An 11,213-nucleotide genomic window follows, 5' to 3' on the forward strand; every position below is an offset into this window, starting at 1 on the left:
GTGCGTTGCGCTCAGCGAAAGAACTTGTGCAGAGCAGGAACAGTGAGCCGGCAGGAAGGATCGCGCAGAGCAGAAGGGCATGAAGTTAACCGCGCCTGGCGAAGCGCCCTTTGACCCAAATATCAGCAGTCTGGACGGAGGTAGTGCGCAGTGCAGGAACCGTGAATGAGGAAGGAGGACAGCACAGTTCAAAACAGTTAGTGGGAATGAGGCAATACACCTTTCATACGCAATAAGCGTCGATAAAGAACCGCACAGTTCATAAACAGTGTGCGTCGGCAAAGCTCTGCTCAGTGCGAGAGCAATGACTCCTGACCTGACTGAGAGAGGAGGGACCAGCCCTGCACCGACAGAGGGCGGGGCGTGCACTCCTGTCGATGGCACGTTGTTGCGCCGGACGTCACTGCGCGGGGGGGGAGTATCCGGTGTGACCCCGAGTGACCTTGGCCCGGCGTGACTCCGCACCCCGGTGGGCATAAAGCGCGGCGGCGAACGTGCGTAACCACTGCTTCACCATGGCCTCCGTCAGCCGGCTGGTGGTGCTGGTGCTGGTGCTGGTGCTCCTGGCCACGGCAGTCTCCGAGGCCGCAAGTAAGCACCCGAGGAGCCACGAACGGGTGGGCGCCGGGGTACGTTGGGGCCCAGCCCTGGCCGGGGTCGTTGGGTGTCGGCGGTGTCGGGAGCCTGGGAGGGATGTTGCAATGCTATAGTATCGGTGTTTTCCCCAGGTTCGTCTAGGCCCCTGTAAGCGATTTCCCGTAGTTAATTCCATTAAATGGCGTTGAATCCATGATCGCACAGTCCGTTTGGCAAAAATCAGTTACTTACCGCTTCGTACACCTCACCTTAAAGTCCATTTGCAACAGCAATACTGTACGCATTCCAGCACCGCACGGGGCATCGGCGATTCTTGACGAAATTTACGTTTTCCACATGATTCTAGCGCCCAAGGTATGCAATGTCACTTGCACCTTGCATGAAACACTCAAGTAAGGGTTGCAGGCTCCTGGGATGATTTTGTCATCCGGTTGTATGCAACACTGTACTCTTTCGTGCCATATGATAGTTATGTAGCAGCAATGTGCCGAGATTTTTGACGTGCAGGGGCTGAGATCGCATCTAGCTGGAGGAGTTGGTGTTCCAGCCGCTCCTGCCCGCATCTCAGCCCTTCCAAGTTGGCTGCAAGACCCAAAACGTTCCCATCGGATTTCCCAAGGCTGGCTTAATCTGTGTTTGGCTGCCCCCTTAGTACCTTGCTTGCCTTTCACGTATTTTTCGTCGTTCATTTCCTTGAGTTTGGCATGAGCTTACATTTTTCCCAGCTTTACTTATTTGCTGTTTTAGGTTTCTTGATGTTTTCTGTTGTGAACGTCTGAAACGTTGCCTTTATGCACAAATGGTCTATAGAAATAAAACTTTATTATGGGAATAACTGAAATGGAATATTGAGGTATATACCGGTCCAACGTATATCTCATGTGCCATATTATATGGATAAATGAGCTTGAAACTTAAACCATGAAAATATTGCTTTCCCACACTGCCTATCACGGCACAGACTGACGCCATTATAAGCAGGTGCGGGGAAATCGATGCATGTTTGTCAACAGCTTTTGAAGACGGGTCGTCTTCTGAAGAAAAAACGCATCACGCACTTTCATGAACCATTTCCACGTGAAAGCCATTGTCCACGTGCTTCTGCCCCCCTCAGTGATTCCAGGCGACCTGTTTCCGTCCCCCGGTGACTCCGGTGACATGCTTTCGTTACCACGCCGAACCGCAGGTGACTTGCCTTCGTTCCCTGGTGACCCGCTTCCGTCCCCTGCGATCTCGGTGACATGCTTCCGCTGCCATCACCGATCCCCGGTGACCTGCTTCCGTCCCCGGTGATCCCGGTGACCTGCCTCTGTCCCCCGGTGACCCCGGTGACCCGCTTTCGTTCCCCGGTGACCCCAGTGCCCATGTGCTCTCGTTCCTTCAGTGATCCCCGGTGGTCCGCTTCCGTTCCCCCGGTGACCCCGGTGACCTGCTTCCGTCCCCGGTGACCCCGGTGACCTGCTTCCGTCCCCGGTGATCCCGGTGATCTGCCTCCGTCGCCGGTGATCCCGGTGATCTGCCTCCGTCGCCGGTCATTCTGGTGACCTTTTATCGTTCCCCCGGTAACCCGGCTACCCCGGTGACCTGTCATGCCGACAGGGCGGCGGAAGTACCGCAGACGTCGTCGGCAGAATGTGGCCAAAGCTGTGTCGTTCGGCCGCTTGCAAGCAGCCGGCTGCCTGCCCGCTGACTTCCAGGTCCCAGACATGGCGGAGTGCGTAGCGGCCGGACAGGCGTCGGGGGGCCTCCGAGAGACGCTGCGGTGTCTGGCCGAGAGGTGAGGCGCGGAGCTACGGCGCGTCTTCTGCGGAGGGAAGGGCAGCGAGTTTTGTCCGCTTATTTTTGTGTGACGTCAGAGAGTGGGTGCATGACCTGTGCAGAGATGGGGCTGTCTTTGCTGCACCCTCGCCTCCGCTACCCTGCCTGAGTGTCTGTCAGACAAGGAGAGGCTCTCCACATGTCACTGACTGGACCCGTCTGACCTGACAACATTCCAAGTGACACAAGCTCCACCTACCCCGGTTAACGCCTTCTTGCTATATTTAACCTACGTGACCCCAAGTGACCCCAAGTGACGCGCTTGCGTGCTTTTCAGCCTTCAAATCGTCAACAGCATGGGCCTGAACGAGGAAGGCATCCGCAACTTCGTCATGTCGCTCTCGGAGGGAGACAACGACTGGCGAGGGGTGCAGCTGGGGCTGATGGAGCAGTGCCGCCGAAGCATGATGAACGACACAATACCGGCGCCGCAACAGGGCATTTACATGTTGACCTGCTGGCGCGGGCTGGCTGACGTGGAATGCAGGCGGAGTACGATGGAGAAGTTGGGCGCGGAGGCTGGCGGCAACCAGGGAAGCTGGACTGGACAAGCTCTCATGTTCATGGATGCGGGCGTCTGCATGAAGCCCGTGCAGGGAGCATACCACGGCGACTTCTTTATGAGCTGCGCAAATGAGACGGGCGTACGCCTTCCGGCGATCGATGCCGGCATCAGGTTCGTCAAGCGGTACATGGCTGTCTTCGAGAGCGGCAACAACGACCAGGCGACGCCAGACAGCACAGCCGTGCAGAGCGTGGACCAGCAGCTGGCGCTCTTTAAGGCGACAGTAGTGTGCGTCATGCAGATGCTCGGGGAGGCCAACGGTGACCAGATCAACGAGGACGCCATGCTGAGCAACGTCATGTCTTCCCAGGCGCCCGAGGTGATGAAGGGGGTGGCGCAGGAGATCATTACACAGTGCGCCCTTGCAGATCGTTCAGCCGACCCCTTCATTGAATGCTGGTTCATATCGGCGGCGTCCGGCTGCGCCCGGATCAAGGCGCACATGATGGCCACAGCGGATAATACGCCAGCGCCGGGGAGGTGTGGCGGCGCTCGCCGTCGGCGGAAGCAGCGCAGGAGGCGCCCCAACAACCAGGAGGGTTAGAGAGCTGGAGCAAGACGTCACCGATGGAGACGCCACCGTTGGAGACGACACCGTCGGAGACGACACCGCTGGAGACGCCACCGTTGGAGACGTCACCGTTGGAGACGCCACCGTTGGAAACGACACCGCTGGAGATGCTACCGCAGGAGACGCCACCGCTGGAGACGTCACCGTTGGAGACGCCACCGTTGGAGACGCCACCGCTAGAGACGTCACCGCTGGAGACGCCACCGCTGGACGCGTCAACGTTGGAGACGCTACGGCTGTACACGCCACCGCTGGAGACGCCACCGCTGGAGACAATACCGCTGGAGACGCCACCGCTGGAGACAATTCCGCTGGAGACGTCGCAGTTGGAGACGACGTCACTGGAGACGCTACGGCTGTACACGCTACCGCTGGGGACGCCACCTCTGGAGACAACACCGCTGGAGACGCCGCTGCTGGAGACGCCACCGTTGGAGACAACACCGCTGGAGACGTCACCGTTGGAGACGTCACCGTTGGATGTGTTGGATTGTGCCAGCGAACGCCTGTTCGTGTCGCAGCGATGTGACGCTTCGCTTACACCGAAAGCATCGCACATTACCGTACGCGGTGTCCAGGCACGTTCGGAATATTCAGTTGCATTTATGTTCGGCAGCGATATCGACTAAACTCTCCACAGTCTTCCGGACTCCCTCCATTACTAATACAAATGCTTCTCATCGCCATTCGCTGTCTCCTGTCGAGGAAGCGGAGGTGAAAAATTGAGGTGGCTCTGTCGTCTGTGCTGTAAGGCCTAAGTAAATTTCCCATAGGATCGACACCTCTTGCAGTTGCGAAACATCAACCCGCTTATCCAAATTCACCGTTTCATCGTGTTTTCTCGCAATCCCCGTCCGCTCTGCTTGTGTACTGACTTCCCGCGAAGTCCCGCCAGAGCACCTGCACGTATCCCCATACGGTCCTCGTGCGGACGAAGTCCCGGTCGTGTAGATGACCCAGGACAGTTTCAGCAATGCTCCCATCTTGGCCGCTCTGCTGATTCTGCAGATCTGCAGCGGTCTTCTCAGGAAGTAATTGTTGTAACGTAACCAGCCCAAGCCGACATTTCCGCGAAGGGGAATTTGTCACATCCAACCGTGCTGCTGAAAGAAAATGACATTGAAGCGGAGACCGAGGGTAGAGCAGATTGTATTTGAAAGGTGAACAAACTTGGGAACTTAAGAAGGCGCCATATGCTGAACGACTGATTATAGCTTTTCAGCAATGAGAAGCTGTTTTATAAAGTTGTAATGTTCCCCCTACTCCTTAGCCTTTCAGCATCGCATCGATAAATTTACACATCCATCACTGAGACTGCTGGCGTGACTGCACTATTATACTACACTTCACTATCAGGCGTGACTTTCCCGATCATCGCATTTTTTAATCTAGCCGTCTTGTTTGCTGATCATGGCGGGCGCAAAACCCGTAACCAGCGAAGCAGACCCACGCCACTTGATGATGAATGCAAGAAGTTCCTTGAGTCCCTTGGTTTTCGACATTGCGAGTTTAGAGTTCTTAGGATCATCGACCATAATATACCAGGATGAACCAGTTAAATGACGTTATCACATAACCATTAGCTCGGTTTTAGCACTCGCTACGCTGCGCTATAAGTTGTGTGCTAACGCTAACGCTAAGCTAACGCTATATAAGCTAACGCTAATAAGCTAACGCTATACGCTGTGTGTATGATCGCAAGCGACCAAGGATAAGCAGAAATTACACTTTAAATTCAAGAAACAACTATCCACGTAGGAACTCTCAACTCACACCAACACATTTTCTAACACTGAAAACAACCAACTCGTAATGTACCGCGAGATATTGCCAGTTGAACGGCGATATTGAGCAATCATTTATGGTGTTAAGATTGCATTTGACGCTTATAGGAGTCAGGCTGTCGACCATGAACGCTCCATTGAAACGTCAAATATCATCACAATGCATTCTTATAATTACTTGATACCACCATTGGCCAGCACGACATGATAGAGTGAAAATCAGTAATCACTAGCAAAACCAATAATAGCGGCCACAAACGAGGACCTTTAGAATTCAGGACAAGTGGCGCTTGACGAAAGCGACATCACATACCGAGGACCCAGTCACAGCAAAGGTGTCCGGGTGGAAGAGAATGGAAAAGACGGTATTGAGGAAAATGTCGAAGACAAACGTTTAAAAGGAAGGTCAGAACGGAGAATATCAGAGGATAAAAGGTCACGAGTAAGATCGAAAGATCAAAATATAAGTTAAAAGAGGACAAATACGAAGGGGCAAAACGCAACTTAGTCAAACATGATGTGAATTAAATACGAAAAAAAATTAACATTGATAAACGTCAACACTGCAGAAGTCAAGCTCAAAAGTAAAAGACATAGTCAAATATAGGCATATCTATGTGTGTAAATTACCCTCACATCCAACCCCAGTATGTCTGATATATCTGCGCCTTCCCCGATCGGGTGGAAGTGCCGCCGAGGGGGGCGACCGCTGCACACGCGGACTTTGCCCGCGCCTCTCCCGGCCGGGTCTCCTGGAGAACCCGTGAGCGCGGTGTCCTTGACCGGTGTCAACGTCACCCCGGTGACCGACAGCAAGACCTGGGCGGAGGACACGAGGCCCCTCAGGACTGGCTAGGCTCGCTCCAGCCGGCGAGGCTCGCTCCAGCCGGCGAGACTCGCTCCAGACGGCGTGGCTCGCTGCGGCCGGCGAGGCTCGCTCCGGCCGGTGGGGCTCGCTCCGGACCGGTTGGTGACTGCCGGGTAGCGTTCAGAGCTGACTGATGTGCTAGAGCGCAACCACCTGGGTCGCTCCGCGCGCTGACCCCGAACGCTGCTAACTGGGGCTCGCAATCCATGACACTTCCGCTACAGAAGTGGGCCATCGCGAGCCCCGATGCGCCCCAGTTGACTTTCCGGGAGACTAGCATTGGTCCGATGCTTGTGGTGAGACTCGGGGCTCAGCGGTGCACGCGCCTGACTGGCCCAGATGTGTCCTGCCTTTCATATTTAGCATCTGCTTGACCCCTGCCATCTGTTATGGCAATTTGCGGGGCCATCTTCCGCGAGGAGTTCCGCTTTCCTGAGTTTCTTCCGAAAGAATTTCGAAGGCTTAGTTTCTCAAAGCAGACATCCCTTCTGGATCTCAATATGGGCTCTGCTGGGCACGCTGCAGCATTGTATGCAGCCTCTTCTATCTAATATGGTACGATGGAATATGGTACGCAACCTCTTGTATCTAATGTGGTACGATGGAACATTCTTCGCAGACTCTTGCATACTGAAGCTGACGAGTTGCATGCCAGGCCCCCAGCGACGCGCATTCCCGTGGCCTGGGATGCTGAATTGACGCGACATTTATCGTCGATGCCTCCACCGCACAGCCGCGCCCTGGGTCACAGCACGACCCGCGCACACACCTGTGTGGCCGACCACGAGTGGAGCGCTCGTCTCGTGGCGCGTGACGGTCACGCCTGGCCAAGTTCGCCCCGGACTAGCGGCGAATGCCCGTGACTTCACCCGTGCGGCGGCCCTGGGTAATCATCAACGAAACGGCGAGCAGTAGGCATGGAGGGTTGCCGTCTGCCACCATCATCATCATCATCTTCTTCTTCTTCTTCATCATCATAATATACATCATCATCATCATCGCATCACCGCCTTTGTCACCAGACAAAGGATGACGATCGCCTGCACCGTCTGTTATTCATATCACCATCACGCTGACAATTGTAACTTTCGCTGACGTTTCTATCGCTACCATCCTAACCCGCATCGACGTAAGTTTTATTCGCTTCTTATTGAGCCCGGCTGCCAGCGATGTCAGGACCTGCTGTTTGGTAAACAGACGTGAGCCCTAGACGGAGCCGCCCCGCCGTGACCCGGTGCTGCAGGGTGCAGGAGTGGGGGAGGAGAGGGGGGGGGGGGGCTGCAGCCCGGCAGTCGATTCCCTCCCCCTCCCCCCTCTTCACGCTATCATTAGAGCGGCTGCGCATGGACCGAGGACAGAGGAATGCGATGAGGAAGCATGTGTAGGCCTCGCGCTTTGAATAGCTCAAGTAAGTGACGAGGCACGACGGTTCAAAGATTTGCAAACAAACTTAGAGCCAAAAAATGCAGGCATCCTTGAGTAGTGACCATCTACTCAGAAGAGGCAGTGGAAATGTTCGTAAATCGAACTTGGCTGGTGTACCATCATCACTTGCAAAGGCCACGTTAAGCCGCATTGTTCTATCGATGGTCGATAGAACAATGATCGATGATCTAACAATATCGATAGCGATGGTAGACATGCATCTTGCATCGCTAGCGTGAGAGGCATGGCGACGACGGTCGAGTATCGGTGCGACGCTTTGATGCCATCGATTCCCAGTGTTGACTGTTTCGGCAGATGACCTCTAACACTGTCCTCAGCGAATGCTGACTTTTGTGGCGCCGTCCTGCAGTCGTAAACAGGCTAACAGCGGACAACTTGTTGCAGCGGACAGTAATAGCGGACAACGACAACAAGTTGTCGGTGATTCGAGTGCCGCTGGCAACTTCATGGAAAATACGCGGACTTCATAGAGCATAACTGTCGTGCATTTTATTTCCAGTATCTTGAGTGACCACCTACCATAAATAGAAATCGTGGGTAAACTTTTGCTGAGTATCTTCGTTGAGGCTTTCTGACCTTAGCCTTGCGAAGACTACGCTATTGCTGTAAGTCACCGCTCCATGCACAAACCAACACTCAAAGCTGACGCGGTAACGAGAATCAGTGTAAATTTGGCTTGCTTTTAAGCAAAACGTTGTGGATGCACCCCAAACTTCGGGCCAAACTTCGGCGAACACTGACAGGTGACAAAAACGACCAGAATTGACAAGTGACAATGGCGAACTTAGATCTGCATTTGCAGTGGTGGCAAGTGAGGCTTTCTCGAACTGTTTGAATGCATAACAGCACTTCAACGGAGGGGAAATCTGGAGAGCAAAATTTGAACGCTGAACGACCGCTGACATTGCCTAAGTGAGCAGAGCGTGAGCTCACCACGGAGAAATGCCTCGAATTATGTTTCCTGATCATTTATTTCTACTGCTTCATGGAGGCAGCCGAAATAAATGATCATTGAGCTTTATACCGCCTTTTCATCAGCTTTGACGCATGACTAGACGGCACAAAGTCGGCAAGCGCTATGGTGACGCCTACACTAGATTAGAATTAATGCTATGGGCTTATGGGTCGAATTAATGCTATGCTATGCTAGCTATGGGTCCCCAATGGGTTTTACGATTGTTTCTTGAACAGACACAATGGAGTCCTTCAGAACAGCCACCGCCTAGCACGTACACGCGTGTAAAAAAGCACGAAAACACGAGTACAAGGCAGGGAGGGCGAGAAAGAGGGGGGGGGGGGGGTTGGCTGTCACGCACCTTTCCGTCAAGGTTACAAGCGAATCAACCCGTGGTGCTGCACGAAAACACTGGCTCATGGGTAAAGTTTGTTTTCCATGACCCACCTACGTTCCTCGATGCCAGCACATCCCACCCAGCACAACACACCTAGCACATCACACCCAGCATATCCCACCCGAAATAATTCTAACACGAATCGGCCATAGAACCTCCGTTTCTTAGGGAAGCAAGCCCGCAAGCACTTGCCCCTAATACATAATTTATAAAGGCACACACATGCACACACCATGACCATCGTGTCAAGGGGAAACACGTTCCATCTAACCAAAGCCCCTGAACAATGGCAACAAACCTGGATACCTGCTCAGTCCCAGCTACACCGAATCAGACGTAGAATGAGTCGCATGCAGACCGAACAGGCTCCTTCCGAATTAGAGGGCTTCGCGGATTAGGTTTACCGGTTACGTGTGCCCGGAATGGACAACGAGTTGGGTTGGTCACACATTTTTGTAAAATTACGGCATGGGTACAGGTACGGGCACGTGTGCGGGTACGGGTACGGGTACGGACACGGGCACGGACACGGACACGGACACGGACACGGACACGGACACGGACACGGACACGGACACGGACACGGACACGGATACGGACGCGGGTACGGGTACGGGGTACGGGTACGGGTACGGGTACGGGTACGGGTACGGGTACGGGTACCGGTACACGTACGGGTACGGGCACGGGTAGAGGTACGGGTATGGATACAGGTGCGGGTACGGGTGCGAAATATCGGATGCCATTCCAAGAAATTCTGCACATTGCTCGCTTTTGAACCAAAATCACGTGACATCTGAGTTTTCGTGTCTGATGGTTCAAAAGCAAATCAATTTCGGTATACTTGTGATTTCCATTTGTGCAACATTTCTGTTGCTCTCTGGCAACCGCATATTTTCCTATGTAAATAAAACTGATGTTATTGCTGTTTGCGCTGCTTTTAGTCAGGATTAGTTGTACCGATAGTTTTTTGCAACGATCCATGGAAAGCACTAACTTGCGTGGAAACTTCCCTAGGCCCCTTCCAAAAAACAGCACTTGAGTCCTGGAAAAAATCCGGACAAGTTCGTAGCGGGCCGGTTGTTGATAAGTAACGGCTTGCGATTGGATACGGGCATAGACAGCCACTGGCGTAGCTGATGGGCTGACTAAAGGAAATTGGATCCGCGAAGAATTCCACTCAGAGCCTTTTCATAGTCGTCACATCTTCCCCGCAGGTCACCAGCCCGGAACGTCAGGTCGATCAGGTCAGGTCACAAGTTTGGGTATCGAAGGAGGGGGGGGGGGGGGGGGGGGTATCCGAGCGCTGGGCGACGGCAGGCGCCAGTAATGCCCTATAATAGCCGGTCAGGCGGCCAGCGCCGCGCCGTTACGATAGATGGGCTGATTTCATGGGGTCATTGTTTGCTGGCTGCCACCATGACCACGGGGTCAACAGCAGCCGGGGTGGGCCGGGGCCGCCGCGGGGTCACTCTCCTACGCGGGCCGCCGGCGAGCGGTCACGGCTTCGTGCTGACCCCGCCGAGACGGCCCATGGGCGCCCGAGGGGAGTCGGGCCCGACGGTCACCAGCGCAAAGGTCAGTGCGGTGAGACCTCTGACCTCGTGCCCCCCCCCCACCGCCGCGGTGACGCAAGAGGGAATGGGTGGGGCGAGCGTGTGTTGGGGGGGGGGGGGGGGGCAGAAAGCTGTTTGACGGGTGAAGAGCGGTGGCCAACGGAGAGGAGGGGTGGGATGGGAGTGACGGCTGCTGCGTACCTCCGATAAGTTTGTTTTAGTGCTTTGCGGGGTGGCGGGCATGTGAATATGTTCAGACAAACGAAATGTGCAGTTAAATCACACGATATTGTGTTGTTGCACGCTGGTGTCTTGACTCATTTACGTCAGCTGCCAACCTATTTATCAAGTATTTCATCTCGATAGGGCTTACCAACGTCTGACAGATGGAGAGTGAGATGAATGTGCCAACAGTGGGGTAAGAGCAGTAACCACGATTTCACGTGAGGTGTAACGGTAAAGTCTCTGTCTCGCTGACCTGAAATGGAGCCTTGCATTTACTTTCAGCTCGAGGATATTGCAACAAGATCTCCAAAAGCAAACCACAATCGAAACATTATGCATTGTTACTTAAATGCAATTAAATGTAATGGCAACATGTCACGAAGTAACTAAACTATGTTGCGATGGCTCATTTGACTGTAAATACTAAGCCA

At 54.0% G+C, this 11,213-nt stretch overlaps 2 protein-coding genes across 2 annotated transcripts; both read left to right on the plus strand.

Annotated features, from left to right (window-relative positions):
• The first annotated feature begins 515 nt into the window (after positions 1-515).
• On the plus strand, positions 516-3,524 carry LOC119114014 (uncharacterized). The gene is made up of 3 exons (XM_037238246.1): positions 516-591; positions 2,197-2,374; positions 2,693-3,524. Exons 1-3 carry the CDS (start codon positions 516-518, stop codon positions 3,522-3,524), a joined length of 1,086 nt encoding a protein of 361 aa, XP_037094141.1.
• Positions 3,525-3,547: 23 nt separating this feature from the next.
• On the plus strand, positions 3,548-6,191 carry LOC119114015 (repetitive proline-rich cell wall protein 2-like). The gene is made up of 2 exons (XM_037238247.1): positions 3,548-4,011; positions 6,149-6,191. The coding sequence occupies exons 1-2, from the start codon at positions 3,548-3,550 to the stop codon at positions 6,189-6,191; spliced, it is 507 nt and encodes a 168-aa protein (XP_037094142.1).
• Positions 6,192-11,213: the final 5,022 nt, after the last annotated feature.

Source organism: Pollicipes pollicipes, unplaced genomic scaffold, assembly GCF_011947565.3.
Source record: "Pollicipes pollicipes isolate AB1234 unplaced genomic scaffold, Ppol_2.1 Scaffold_7262;HRSCAF=8765_pilon_pilon_pilon, whole genome shotgun sequence".
Classification (NCBI taxonomy): Eukaryota; Metazoa; Arthropoda; class Thecostraca; order Pollicipedomorpha; family Pollicipedidae; genus Pollicipes; species Pollicipes pollicipes.